The 15274-nt window shown below is 44.2% G+C and overlaps 2 protein-coding genes and 2 pseudogenes across 2 annotated transcripts; 2 read left to right on the forward strand and 2 right to left on the reverse strand.

The window, feature by feature from the left end:
* Nucleotides 1-4451: 4451 nt before the first annotated feature.
* Nucleotides 4452-4799, forward strand: LOC139815394 (uncharacterized). The gene has a single exon (XM_071782323.1). It carries the CDS (start codon nt 4452-4454, stop codon nt 4797-4799), a length of 348 nt encoding a protein of 115 aa, XP_071638424.1.
* A 728-nt stretch (nt 4800-5527) lies between these two features.
* On the forward strand, nt 5528-6139 carry LOC139815395 (sentrin-specific protease 1 pseudogene; annotated as a pseudogene).
* Nucleotides 6140-12911: 6772 nt separating this feature from the next.
* Nucleotides 12912-13495, reverse strand: LOC139815396 (sentrin-specific protease 1 pseudogene; annotated as a pseudogene).
* A 728-nt stretch (nt 13496-14223) lies between these two features.
* LOC139815397 (uncharacterized) lies at nt 14224-14571 on the reverse strand. The gene has a single exon (XM_071782325.1). The coding sequence runs from the start codon at nt 14569-14571 to the stop codon at nt 14224-14226; it is 348 nt and encodes a 115-aa protein (XP_071638426.1).
* Between the last annotated feature and the right edge of the window lie 703 nt (nt 14572-15274).

Consider the following 15274-nt stretch of genomic DNA (forward strand, 5'->3'; position numbering starts at 1 on the left):
CTTCATGGCCGCCCAGACGGCTGTAGCGGCAGCCCTCTCTCCGAGAGCCGAATCTCTCGCGATGACGTGTTCTAGCGCTCTCTCGGCGAGTATCTTGTCCGCCGCGTGTCTCTCAATGAGGCCTTTGTTACGCGAATAATCTATATCGTGCTCGCGACACGCCGCGTCCAATAAATTTACACCCGGATCACCTCTAGCCACTCGTTCTTGCAAAAAACGAGTACCCGGACTGCAAAACTGATAGCCGGGAATGTGCAGTTCGAACGGAAGGGCACCTATCGCGCGATTAAACAGACCTCTACCTTTGTTTTTTTTTCTTTTTTTTTTTTATTCGCCGCATTCGGCGCTAAAATTGCGAATGTCAGAAGGTCTCGACAGCAGGACGAACATCTGTGCGACTGAGCGATTCACGGTGCCGCGCATCTATAAATAGACGTTCGAACGAGAAAGTTCGATTAAGTCGTATAAAGCGTGAGGAAAGAAAATGAGATTCGTGCGACAACCGTTGGCGATTCGCGTGACGAATTGCGACGACAGATCACGGTCGATGGAGGGCAACGCGGAGAAGCACAGACACGGTACGATGCTGCCGACTACTATACGCGCGATCATTTGCGGTCCCTCGAATTGCGGTAAAACCAACGTTTTGATAAGTTTGCTGGATAGTCCGCACGGTGTAGGTTTCGAGAACGTGTACGTGTACTCGAAATCGCTGCAACAACCGAAATACCGATATCTGGAGAATTTATTGACATCGATCGACGAAATCGGCTACTACACCTTTTCCAATAACAGGGACGTCATTCCACCAAGCGACGCGTGTCCAAACTCGATATTCGTCTTCGACGACGTGGCGTGCGATAAGCAAGACACTGTGAGAGAGTATTTCTCAATGGGCAGGCACTCGAGCGTCGACTGCTTTTATCTCTGTCAGACGTATGCGAGAATACCGAAACATCTGATACGCGACAATGCGAATCTGTTGATCCTGTTCAAACAGGATGGCACTAATTTGAAACACGTGTACAACAATCACGTAAATACCGACATGTCGTACGATGAATTTTGTTCGTTGTGCCACGATTGTTGGCAATGCAAGTACGGATTCGTAGTGATAGACAAGGACAGCGCGCTTTCGAACGGCCGATACAGAAAAGGATTTAACGTGTTCGCGATACCGCAAAAGCGGTCAGTCGTCGCCGATACGTCGTCGAAGGTGAAACGTTAGCGTTACAGAGAGAGATCGACACTCTGCTTTGTTTTTTTTTCCCCGCGATGGCTGCGATCGACGGGAGGGAGAATATTCGCGAGCGCGAGAAGATCGTGAAAGATATTGCGCAAACGAGTAATTCGATTCGCAAGAAACCTCGCGCTTTGAAGACCGGTAAGATTGAGAAGGACATTGAGTTGGACACGCACTTTAAAACCTCTCATCGGGCCGCTTAAGAAGATCGTCGACAACTCGAGCTTGACCGCGGTGAAGAAAGAGGAGCCGACGGAGAGCGTCGCTGACGCGAAAATGGAACCGCTATCCGTTCAACAGCGCGGCCCAGCCCATTTTCTCGCTCCGTATTTCTACTACATCGCGAATTCGAGACGAATTGCGAAGCGTCGATACAAACATTAGCTTTCGCGACGTAAACATTTTTATTTTTTTATAACAGTGAGCAAGAAGAAATGACGCTTGACAATAATCGCTCGTGGGTACCGGACTATGAAAGTGATGAAAGTGACGACTTTCCATGCGTCGACTGCTTTTATCTCTGTCAGACGTACGCGAGACAAGGACAGCGCGCTTTCGAACAGCCGATACAGAAAAGGATTTAACATGTTCGCGATACCGCAAAAGCGGTCAGTCGTCGCCGATACGTCGTCGAAGGTGAAACAACGTTAGCGTTACAGAGAGAGATTGACACTCTGCTTTGTTTTTTTCCCCGCGATGGCTGCGATCGACGGGAGCGAGAATATTCGCGAGCGTGAGAAGATAGTGAAAGATATTGCGAAAACGAGTAATTCGATTCGCAAGAAACTTCGCGCTTTGAAGACCGGTAAGATCGAGAAGGACATTGAGTTGGACACGCACTTTAAACCCCTCATCGGGCCGCTGAAAAAGATCGTCGACAACTCGAGCTTGACCGCGGTGAAAAAAGAGGAGCCGACGGAGAGCGTCGCTGACACGAAAATCGAACCGCTATCCATTCAACAGCTCGGGGAGGAGGAGGAGGATGCTACGCCGAAGAGAAAGAGGAAACGATTAGACTCCTGGTCGGATCTTTCATTGACACCGCGCAAATCTAATCAATCGAAACGATCGATAGTACTACCGATAACCTCTACACCGACGCGAACCGTGCAACGTACAAGTCCCGAATTTCTTGAAACCGTGAATGTTTTCGAAACCACGGACGACTCGATCGGGACGATTGTTCATAATCGGTTGCAAACGTCGGAGGGTCGAAAATGGTTTATAGATTCGTTGGAAGATCACTTGGGTCCACTGAGCCGAATTTACATCGCAGAGGTTTTGGGCGCCATTCCAACAATAGACATAGTGTACGGCGTTTATCTCGGCAAGAATGAATTGATGCTCGGTAATAAACGTTTTGACGTGGACAAAGCGGATAACATTTATATCGACGGCGTACGATACGCCGGCACACCCGGTATTTACGAGTTGATCTTTAAGAAATTACCCAATGACAACATCTACACGGAAGACGATAAGCAAAAGTACAGGAGCATACTGTTGACAACGAGTGCTCATAAATACAAGCACGATCCTCACAAGCGAATAAAGGGCAACGTGGGATACAAGTATCAATATGTAATCACACCGTTGATGTCGACCGAATCCAAGAAGAAAAAATCCGGAAAGGGATTATTCGCGCCTCGCGCGATGACGCTGACCGACAATAAGATCGACTACGTGCACTGGGATGACCCCAACGAGCTGGTGGATCGTCTGCGATTGCTCGACGCTTCGCGTCAAGCTGGCAACAATGCCCACGACAACGAGATCACATCGATCATCGAGGAACTTTGCGAGGCTGAGCTTATTATAAATTAAACGGCGCGACAGCGATCCGTTCAATCGGCGTCGAAATGCCGATCAATAAATTTGGATTGTTCGAGCACAACGAAGACGCGACGAATGCCATTTCGTACCATCGGTGGAGCGGATTAGTGAGAAATTTCGTGCGCGACAATGCTCTGTGTCGCACCGCCACGGACTTTGACGCAAGGTCGCGAAAGATTCGTCGCGTAGCGCAACCTGAGACTGACAATGACGCGGTTAACAAACTATACGTGGATCAGTGCGTTAAAAGTTTGACAGATCAACGGAAAGAGTCAGACGAGAAGCTTACCGCGTTCGAGAAGGACGTGCGAGCGTTACAGGCTGCGGTGAACAAGCTTCGACGTGCGAATATCGTTGAATCAGACGCGACAACGAACAACAATGGACAAACGGTTTAGCAGAAACGACTATCGAAAGGCGACGAGTGAAGTGAGGCAACGGTTAATTAACGACGGCGACGAACAGCAACGAACGACTCGAGAACGGTTGTCGGACGGCTGTCTAACGGTTCAAGAACGATTGTCGGACGGTTGTCGAACGGTTCAAAAACGGCTCAGAAACGATTACGCGCGGTTTAGAAACAGCTGCGAACTACGCGGAGACAGGAAAGGCTACAAACGGCTAAAGAACGTCGACGACGACGACGATGAGTGGTAAGAAGCAGTTAACTGACGACGACGAACGACAACGAACGATTCAGGAACGATTGTCGAACGGCTGTCAAACGATTCACGAATGGTTCAGAAAGCGGTTACGAACTGTTCAGAAGCGGTTATGAACTGTTCAGAAACTGCTACGAACGATGCACTAGAAGCAGAAACGGCGACAACGAAACATGAGACCGTTAAAATCGACCGATGTGGATAAAAATATCGAAAAGCGACGGTTGGTGGACGAATTGCACGCACCGGCGAGAAGAAATTTTCCCCGCAGAGGGTACGACGATCTGTGGCAAGCTGATATCGTCGAGATGCGCCCGTACTCGCGTTTCAACGGAGGTTACCACTACATACTCACCGTCATCGATGTGTTGAGCAAGTACGCGTGCGCCGTGCCGCTCAAGGGTAAAGGTGGCAGCGAGACAGCTGACGCTATCGCTGAGATAATTTGAGATAGCGAGAGGTGCCCTAGTAATCTACAAACCGACATGGGGAAGGAATTTTACAACACCGACGTGCAACGTCTCGTGAGAAAACACGACATCAATCATTATTCCACGTATTCGGTGATGAAGGCATCGGTCGTCGAGCGATCCAATCGCACGTTAAAAAACAATATGTGGAAGATGTTTACGCTCAATGGAAATTACAAGTGGGTCGACGCCTTGCCGTGACTCGTGTCGGATTACAACGCGAGCAAGCATCGAACGATCGGCATGCGACCCGTCCACGTTACCCCCGCGATCGCCGAAAGACTCTTGGCTACGGTGTACAGCGCGATAAAGATCGCGGGCCCGGCAATGTTCAAAGCGGGCGACTCGGTACGCGTCAGCAAATACAAGACAATTTTCGAGAAGGGTTACACGCCGAATTGGACCACCGAGGTGTTTAAGATCGTTAAAGTGCAGCGTACCAATCCCGTAACCTATCTACTCGAGGACTATCGTGGAAAATCCGTCGCTGGAGCGTTCTACGAGTACGAGTTGCATCGCGCGACTTATCCTGACGTGTATCTCGTGGAGAAAGTACCGGGCAGAAGGGGCGACGAGGTTTACGTGAAATAGCTGGGATTCGATGGATCACACAACTCTTGGATACACAAGAACAATGTTATTTAATTCGTGCAGATTGTAGTTTTAAAGCATTTGAAAAAACTATGTAAAAAAACTATTTAAAAAAATATTAAATACAAAATATCCAATGTATAAAAATATGTAAGACGTATGCAACATATAAAATGTTTGAAATACATATACGATATCTTTATTAATATCCTTTCTAATATAATACGTTATCTACTATTGTGAGTTTCGTGTTCATCGTGGTGCCATAAACACATTTTTTTCTTGAAGAAGGGGGCTGTTATTGCGTAGACGTATCTATTTCATACTATTTTTTTGCGACGCAGTACGTGAGACAAAGGAAGAAATGCAAAACAGATAAAAAAATGATCTTTCAAGATTCAGTTGGAGTGACAGAGAAAGCAAAGGATATATAACGAGGGATGCATCAAGCCACAGTAATATGATTTGAGAGCTTAAACACCTCGGTGATACATCTGTGCATTGATTGAGACATTTAAAATCTGTGGGCAGCAATCGAAACAGTTAAAATCTGTGTGCAGGGATCGAAACAGTTAACAATCTATGTGCAGCGAATCATCTGTGCGGCAATTCAGCTGGTAAATGTGCAAATTATTATTATTTGAAATTATTGAAATGTGATGTGGCATACTTTTTGTGACACCATATATTTATAACACCATACTTTTTTTGCCAAGGGTTTCCACAGTATGGCGGTGGTTGTGGAAGGTTTCGGGCTGAAGCTCACGCAAAAGGATCTTCACACTCTGGTCGGCTTAAATTGGCTCAACGACGAAGTTATTAATTTTTATATGAATTTGCTGATCGCCAGAGGTACATCTTCGAACAAGTATCCGAAAGTACACGCGATGAACACGTTCTTTTACCCGAAACTTCTGTCGAGCGGTCACTCGTCTCTGAAGCGATGGACCAGGAAGGTGGACATATTTGCGCAGGATCTTATTATTATCCCTATACATCTGAACGTTCACTGGTGTATGTCAATAGTAGATTTCCGCGATAAAACGATTGTTTATTACGACAGGTTGGGCAATGATAATCCGCAATGTCTGGCTACGCTAAAACTATATTTACAAGATGAGAGTCTTGATAAAAAGAAACAATCTTATGATATGAGTGATTGGAAATTTCAATCCGCCAAGAACATTCCACAACAGATGAACGGTAGCGATTGTGGGGTATTCTCCTGTATGTTCGCCGAATATATCTGTGCAAATAAAAAAATTACATTTACTCAGAACGATATGCCGTACTTTAGGAACAAAATGTTTAGGGAAGTAATAAATAAAAATATTGTATAAAAAATTTTTTATTGAATAAATGTTTATAATATAAAATATAAAGATATGCTTGATTAATATTCCTTCCATTATACATATACGTACATATATACATACATTCATACTACTACATTATATTACGTTACATACATACATACATATGTTGTGTTATCCCTTATGAAAATGTGCCCTTCATTGCCATTAAAAAATGCCATTGAATTTCCATTGTTTCAGACGCAATGGAAATGAAGGCATTTTTGCCAAAGATAAAAAGTTCCACACAAAATCCCATTGGTATTGCTATTGGTATTGCCACTAGTTTTGCCGTTGGTATTGCCATTGGTATTGCCATTAGTATTGTCATTGGTATTAACATTGGCAATACCAATGGGATTTTGTGTGGAAATTTTTATCTTTGGCAAAAATGCCTTTATTTCCATTGCGTCTGAAACAATAAGAATTCAATGGCATTTTAATAAATAATATTATTTTGTCTTTAATATAAATGCCTTCATTTCCCATTGCCTTTGGTTCAACGGACAATCTAATAGGAGCTCTTGCCTTAGGCGATTAGCGCCTGAAAATATCTGCCTCGGTGTCCCGTAGGGGGTCTCATACATATACCAGTCCGTGCCGAACCTTGAATTTGAGAAAATGCATGAACGATGCGACGCCTAGCGCCGTCGATGCGAACTGCCGGTAATACAGTTACCGCGCGGGCGTGATGATGATGCATGTACCACTGGTGGCGCGAACCGCCACATTTACCATTGACGAATTTCCATTACAATTCACACTGAACAAATTGGCTGAAGGTAGAAAAATTCTATTCAAATTTTATCCTTCATGAGTCATTGGCAGTTTCCATTACGCCTGTATGGAAAAGGTTGTCATTCGAATCTTGCCATTGTGTTTCCATTCATCTTATTGCCACTATTTTCCATTAACTTTTCCATATAATTCGCATTGCAAGTTCCATACACAAGTTTTAACCTTCATAAGCCATTAGCAGTTTCCATTACGCCTGTATGGAAAAAGTTGTCATTCGAATCTTGCCATTGCGTTTCCATTCATCTTATTGCCACTCAATATTTTCCATTAACTTTTCCATATAATTTGCATTGCAACTGTAGGGCAACCATACATTCCCACTGACCGCCATTGAGCACTCAAGGGCACATTTTCATAAGGGATACTACTACATACATTACATACATATATATATATTTATATGTACTGTGACGTTGCGGCTCGCCGCAACGTCGCGGCGCCCCGCCGCCGTCACAAGGCGCGAAATTTCGCGCCCAGGGACGGACCAGGGAGGCAACGACGAGATCTCCAGGGGTCGTATTTAATCGCGTTTCCGCATTCTGATTACCTTCTTTTGTTTTTATGCAATGTAATACGCGCGGCACCTCACCCACACCACGGCAAACCTTCGAGGGAGTATTTGGCGAAGGAAATCAAGGACGATCGATAGCCAAGGAGGGGTGGCAAACGCGGAAGCAGCAGAGATCGCAGGCTGGCGAGAGCAACGCGGCAGGCGGGCGGCACGTGCGGCAGCGACGGACGAGGCCGCCGATAGCGGGGCCCCAAGCGCTTGGGTAAACACCCGGCTTCAGCAAATGATCTCCACAAAACACCGACCCACGGGGTGGCTGGCCACCGCTTCAGGGTCAAACCGGAGGCACACCGGCACGAGCGAAGTTCCGTCCGCCGCTAAGGACAAAAATTTGAGGAGTCGCACGCCGCCGAGGGACCGTTGCCCGCTCCCGAAGGATCTCGTATCGACAGCACTGCGCCGGGACACCGCGGGCTTGCAAGCTCGCGCCCGATTGGCTCGCGCGCCCCTCAGGAAGGGGTACCGTATCGATTCCGCAATCGAGCGGGTTTAGCGTTTCACTCTCTGGTCGTCCGTCGGCGAGATACGTTTTCTAAGATACGCAATAGCCACCCCGAGTCGGGTATTTCGATCGTTGTCTGGCGGATCGAGGATCGTTGGTGGAAGGTGACGGCGAGGAGCCCAGGAGGAGGCGTATCACCGGTGAGGTTGCCCGTAAATCGCGATATGTGAAGCCACGACACCGCCCTCCGGTGCACGCTCTCGCTCGGGATAACGCATGTCAAGATCGAGTGTAATTTCGCGATCGATAACGAGAGCGAAGGGCCTCGGGATGGTATCGTGGCCGCGGAACCGTGGTACAAGCGTTATGGCGAATCCCTGGAGGTCGCGATAGGCGTTAATGAGTTCGATGTCGCGAGTATATTGCGTTGTCCTCGCGACCTTGGTGTACGGCCGCCTACGGGCCGGTATTTCGTCAATTGCGTTACCGTTTCTTCGCGTCGGGAAATTCTTGTGTTCGAGCGTCGGTGTTAGCGTATCGATTTGTGTTCGGATCTCGTTATTACGGGTGGATAATTGTGCTCTCGCGTTGAGACACGTTGCGTCCGGTATTACTTGCGTACGTCCTATGGCGTCCCTGCTCGCGACCACCTCGAATTTTGCGTTGGGACGTCGATGGCATTGTTAATTGCGGTCGAATGTCGTTCCCGCCGATTGATTAATTATGTTAGACTTGTACTCGCGTTAAGAAATTACCGGCGTTCACACGTTTCGTGCGTTTAGATGTTACTTGCGTAGTTCTTCATGGCGTTCCGTGGTTATTAGCGATATCGCGACTCTAGTATGTCGCGTTGACCGGTATTCCGCCTCATTGGAGAACCGCATTAATCCAGTATTTTGCGTTAGTTATCGTATTCTTTGTCTGGTTAAATGACTCGGCGCCTCCCCGTTGCGCCCGAGCGGAATCACTCGCGTAGGTTAAGATATCATTGCGACAGAGTTTTCGTACGGTTTTCGACTCGAATTATTAATTGTTTGAGAATAGCGCCTTCAGCGTGTTTATTAGAGACTCAAATAATACTCCGTGGGTGTCTCGCGTCCGCCTTAATATTATTTCTGTTAGATGAATCCAGACACCCCGCCACCGGCTATTCTTGATTTATTTATTGAATTTATCTTGTGTTTGATCGAAGCCGGATGGATAAACGTTGTTATTTTCTCGACAACCCGTACTCAATAAATGTTATTTTCTTTGTTATCTGACTGAGTATGAAATTAACGTGTCACCCCGCCGAATATCGCGCTGCCCTTCATTAACCCCGCCCGTGATTAGGTCAAGCTAGCCGATTCCACGCACCTCCACACTTCGTTTTGCGTCTCGTTTAGGTTTTCGCGATTTCGTGGACGCAAATGTACGCGTCTGGCGCCCAACATTCGGAACATTTCGTGGAGTATCGGAGGTGCGAGGAAATCACTGGAGAGGCCAACCATCCCGCTCTCCTAAGTCCTTTTGATCCGGCACACGTCCCGGAGCGGTCCGGGAGTGCAAAAAGTCGTGACAGTACATACATTCATATGTACTATGACGACAACGACGATGTCCTCACGGTCTCGCCGGCCGTGGAGGAGCGCGCTGTTGCTTGTTCTTACTACTTGATCTCTTAAAAATCTTTCAAACTCGCGATCAAACCTTCAGAAACCCAGATGGTAGCTCGACCAAACAATTTCTCAAGATATGGGCGCCAGGTGCGATTTCTCGCACCACGATACTCTAAATCTCAGTACGCATAGTCTCTCAGACGTGAGTCTAATCGAGGAATCGTAGTTGGAGGCAGAAAGAGAGCGTAACGCAATTAACACATCCGATTAACAGCAAACAGAGAAAAATCTATTTATATAATGCAGATAACATGTGGAAGGAGGTAGGCGTGTTCCACGGCGAACAAGCAGAATCCGAGGTAAGCGTCCCGTGTCACCCCACGAGCGCGATACTCATTCCGTCGCCGAATTGCACAGCAATTCTCATCAGTTTCGTACATTAATAATTCCCGACATAAACCGTAACGAATTCTACCCTGTCCGCGAGATAACCGAGGGTGTATCAAGACGATACAGAGCGGTACGGCGGGTTGCCCATTCGAGCAGGCGCGCATGGTCGTTCACAATTGCGTTGACTTCGGTGCATCACCTATAATCACTCGCATATCTTTTTTACAATAAAATGGACTTTGTAGCGCCCGAAGTTGGAATACAAGTGTGACGGATTTCCGTAGCAGTAACGTTAAAACAGAAGTCGAGATGACAATACAGGTTATGAAATAAATTTTATTAAGAAAACGAAAGACATCTTCTCTCTTACGAAAAAAGCTCGTACCATAGTCCATCATAATTATTATATATTATAATTTTATTACTTAAATTATTTTTTGCACACAATGTTTATGCACAAGACAAAAGTCAGCAATTAGTATACGTGTGCAAATTTAAATTATAAGTCGGCTAATAAATTTCATTCAATGTAAGTTTAAATAATGGCAGAAATCACTATTAACAAATCTTACAATATTCATTTTGTTTAATTAATAAATAATTTATCATTAAATTGATAATCAATTTAATATATCAATACTAATGAACATTATATAATTCTTTATATAAATGATGCTGCTGTATCTTAAAAATCTTAATCTTAATCTCATAAACAAGAGGTTTATTAGTATAAAATACACATTTTAAATATGATGCTAATAAATAGTTTATATAAGGCAAATTATCATAATATTTAATGAATACTTTTCAGTAATAAATTCCTTGTAGATTTAAATGAGATTCAGTAGCATTATTTACATAAAGATGCTTATTAGCATCAGTATATTGAATTAATTATTAATGTTAATGATGAAATATCAATAATCTGAAATAAATGTTGTTAGACATAAGATCCGCTGATAATCGTTTTTATCATTATAAATAACGATGGTAACGGTTATCAACGGATCTCGTGCCTAATAACATTTATTTCAGATTATTAATATATATATATATATATATATTGTCACGTCTTTTTCACTCCCGGAGCGGTCCGGGCCGTGTGACGGTTCAAAAGGGGAAGGAGAGAAGGATGATAGGCCTCTTCAGCAGTTCTCTCGCACCCCCGACACTCCACTAACCGAATTCTATTGTTGGGCGCCAGACGCGTGAATTCGCGTCCGCGAAATCGCGAGAAACTAAAGAGAGAGACGCAAGACGAAATAAGTCGGTGTGCGAGGAATCGGCTAGCTCGACCTAATAGCAGAGCGCGCCCTCAGAAAAGATGGTAATTATGCAGTATATGGGACCACCCTCCGATGACCTTGACCTTGATATATGTTGTCAAGGTCACCCTTCTGAGTGACCTTCAGAAGGTTTTAGCCCTCGGTCATTGTTCGTTAAAAAGTTATAAACAAAAAAAGTTTGAAAAATACAGCAGCTATTTTGAGTATTGGAAGGCATAAATGACTAATATATACGTGTGTGTGCCCTGCTTTAAAGAAAATCACAACTTCTATAAAGCAGGACATACACACATGTGTGTGTGCCCTGCTTTAAAGAAAATCACAACTTCTATAACTTTATATGCTTTACCAAAACACAACATTTAAAGCAGTAAATTGTTGATAAATTGAAGTCTTTTTGTTAAAGCAGAGAATACTTTATTTTGCGAAAAAGTCGCTGCTTTACCAAAACACAACATTTAAAGCAGTAAATTGTTGATAAATTGAAGTCTTTTTGTTAAAGCAGAGAATACTTACATGGGTTAGATGACGCGCTTTAAACAGTTGAATACTTTTAAAGCGCGTCATCTAACCCATGTGGCATCTCGCATATTAACTTTCCACGCATGAAAAGTTCACGCATACACTTTCCACGCGAACCGAGGTTCACGCACACCCTCCCACCCGAAAGCAGGGGGGGGTGTGCGTGAACCTCGGTTCGCGTAAAAAGTGTATGCGTGAACTATTTCGGGGCTACCGCACCTCCCCCGAAAGCAAGGGGAGGGTGTGCGTGAACCTCGGTTCGCGTGGAAAGTGTATGCGTGAACTATTTCGGGACTACCGCACCTCCCCCGAAAGCAGGGGGGGGTGGTGTGCGTGAACCTCGGTTCGCGTAAAAAGTGTATGCGTGAACTATTTCGGGACTACCGCACCTCCCCCGAAAGCAGGGGGAGGTGTGCGTAAACCTCGGTTTGCGTGCACATGAAAAGTGTATGCGTGAACTATTTCGACATATATATTAGTCATTTATGCCTTCCAATACTCAAAATAGCTGCTGTATTTTTCAAACTTTTTTTGTTTATAACTTTTTAACGAACAATGACCGAGGGCTAAAACCTTCTGAAGGTCACTCAGAAGGGTGACCTTGACAACATATGTCAAGGTCAAGGTCATCGGAGGGTGGTCCCCTATACTGCATAATTACCTAAAACAATATTGAGATTAAATTAATAATTCCTATTCTCTTCTCTCGAATAAAATAAGATTGACTTAATATCTTGAGACAAAAATATATAAATTTAAGCTTATATATTCTTGCGTTTAGACTAATCTTCACGCGACGTTATAACTTATAACAATCTTATTTTATTCGAGAGAAGAGAATAAGAATTATTGATTTAATCTCAATATTGTTTCATAACGCGCGATGTTAGAGCCATAATATTAGGCGCGATCCGCGCGACGGCCGCGCGCCGCGAAACGCCTAAGATGCATCTGTATGTAATGTATGTAGTAGTATAACACAACATATGTATGTATGTATGTAACGTAATATAATGTAGTAGTATGAATGTATGTATATATGTACGTATATGTATAATGGAAGGAATATTAATCAAGCATATCTTTATATTTTATATTATAAACATTTATTCAATAAAAAATTTTTTATACAATATTTTCATTTATTACTTCCCTAAACATTTTGTTCCTAAAATACGGCATATCGTTCTGAGTAAATGTAATTTTTTTATTTGCACAGATATATTCGGCGAACATACAGGAGAATACCCCACAATCGCTACCGTTCATCTGTTGTGGAATGTTCTTGGCGGATTGAAATTTCCAATCACTCATATCATAAGATTGTTTCTTTTTATCAAGACTCTCATCTTGTAAATATAGTTTTAGCGTAGCCAGACATTGCGGATTATCATTGCCCAACCTGTCGTAATAAACAATCGTTTTATCGCGGAAATCTACTATTGACATACACCAGTGAACGTTCAGATGTATAGGGATAATAATAAGATCCTGCGCAAATATGTCCACCTTCCTGGTCCATCGCTTCAGAGACGAGTGACCGCTCGACAGAAGTTTCGGGTAAAAGAACGTGTTCATCGCGTGTACTTTCGGATACTTGTTCGAAGATGTACCTCTGGCGATCAGCAAATTCATATAAAAATTAATAACTTCGTCGTTGAGCCAATTTAAGCCGACCAGAGTGTGAAGATCCTTTTGCGTGAGCTTCAGCCCGAAACCTTCCACAACCACCGCCATACTGTGGAAACCCTTGGCAAAAAAAGTATGGTGTTATAAATATATGGTGTCACAAAAAGTATGCCACATCACATTTCAATAATTTCAAATAATAATAATTTGCACATTTACCAGCTGAATTGCCGCACAGATGATTCGCTGCACATAGATTGTTAACTGTTTCGATCCCTGCACACAGATTTTAACTGTTTCGATTGCTGCCCACAGATTTTAAATGTCTCAATCAATGCACAGATGTATCACCGAGGTGTTTAAGCTCTCAAATCATATTACTGTGGCTTGATGCATCCCTCGTTATATATCCTTTGCTTTCTCTGTCGCTCCAACTGAATCTTGAAAGATCATTTTTTTATCTGTTTTGCATTTCTTCCTTTGTCTCACGTACTGCGTCGCAAAAAAATAGTATGAAATAGATACGTCTACGCAATAACAGCCCCCTTCTTCAAGAAAAAAATGTGTTTATGGCACCACGATGAACACGAAACTCACAATAGTAGATAACGTATTATATTAGAAAGGATATTAATAAAGATATCGTATATGTATTTCAAACATTTTATATGTTGCATACGTCTTACATATTTTTATACATTGGATATTTTGTATTTAATATTTTTTTAAATAGTTTTTTTACATAGTTTTTTCAAATGCTTTAAAACTACAATCTGCACGAATTAAATAACATTGTTCTTGTGTATCCAAGAGTTGTGTGATCCATCGAATCCCAGCTATTTCACGTAAACCTCGTCGCCCCTTCTGCCCGGTACTTTCTCCACGAGATACACGTCAGGATAAGTCGCGCGATGCAACTCGTACTCGTAGAACGCTCCAGCGACGGATTTTCCACGATAGTCCTCGAGTAGATAGGTTACGGGATTGGTACGCTGCACTTTAACGATCTTAAACACCTCGGTGGTCCAATTCGGCGTGTAACCCTTCTCGAAAATTGTCTTGTATTTGCTGACGCGTACCGAGTCGCCCGCTTTGAACATTGCCGGGCCCGCGATCTTTATCGCGCTGTACACCGTAGCCAAGAGTCTTTCGGCGATCGCGGGGGTAACGTGGACGGGTCGCATGCCGATCGTTCGATGCTTGCTCGCGTTGTAATCCGACACGAGTCACGGCAAGGCGTCGACCCACTTGTAATTTCCATTGAGCGTAAACATCTTCCACATATTGTTTTTTAACGTGCGATTGGATCGCTCGACGACCGATGCCTTCATCACCGAATACGTGGAATAATGATTGATGTCGTGTTTTCTCACGAGACGTTGCACGTCGGTGTTGTAAAATTCCTTCCCCATGTCGGTTTGTAGATTACTAGGGCACCTCTCGCTATCTCAAATTATCTCAGCGATAGCGTCAGCTGTCTCGCTGCCACCTTTACCCTTGAGCGGCACGGCGCACGCGTACTTGCTCAACACATCGATGACGGTGAGTATGTAGTGGTAACCTCCGTTGAAACGCGAGTACGGGCGCATCTCGACGATATCAGCTTGCCACAGATCGTCGTACCCTCTGCGGGGAAAATTTCTTCTCGCCGGTGCGTGCAATTCGTCCACCAACCGTCGCTTTTCGATATTTTTATCCACATCGGTCGATTTTAACGGTCTCATGTTTCGTTGTCGCCGTTTCTGCTTCTAGTGCATCGTTCGTAGCAGTTTCTGAACAGTTCATAACCGCTTCTGAACAGTTCGTAACCGCTTCTGAACCATTCGTGAATCGTTTGACAGCCGTTCGACAATCGTTCCTGAATCGTTCGTTGTCGTTCGTCGTCGT

Source organism: Temnothorax longispinosus, chromosome 6 (genome assembly GCF_030848805.1).
Source record: "Temnothorax longispinosus isolate EJ_2023e chromosome 6, Tlon_JGU_v1, whole genome shotgun sequence".
Taxonomy (NCBI): Eukaryota; Metazoa; Arthropoda; class Insecta; order Hymenoptera; family Formicidae; genus Temnothorax; species Temnothorax longispinosus.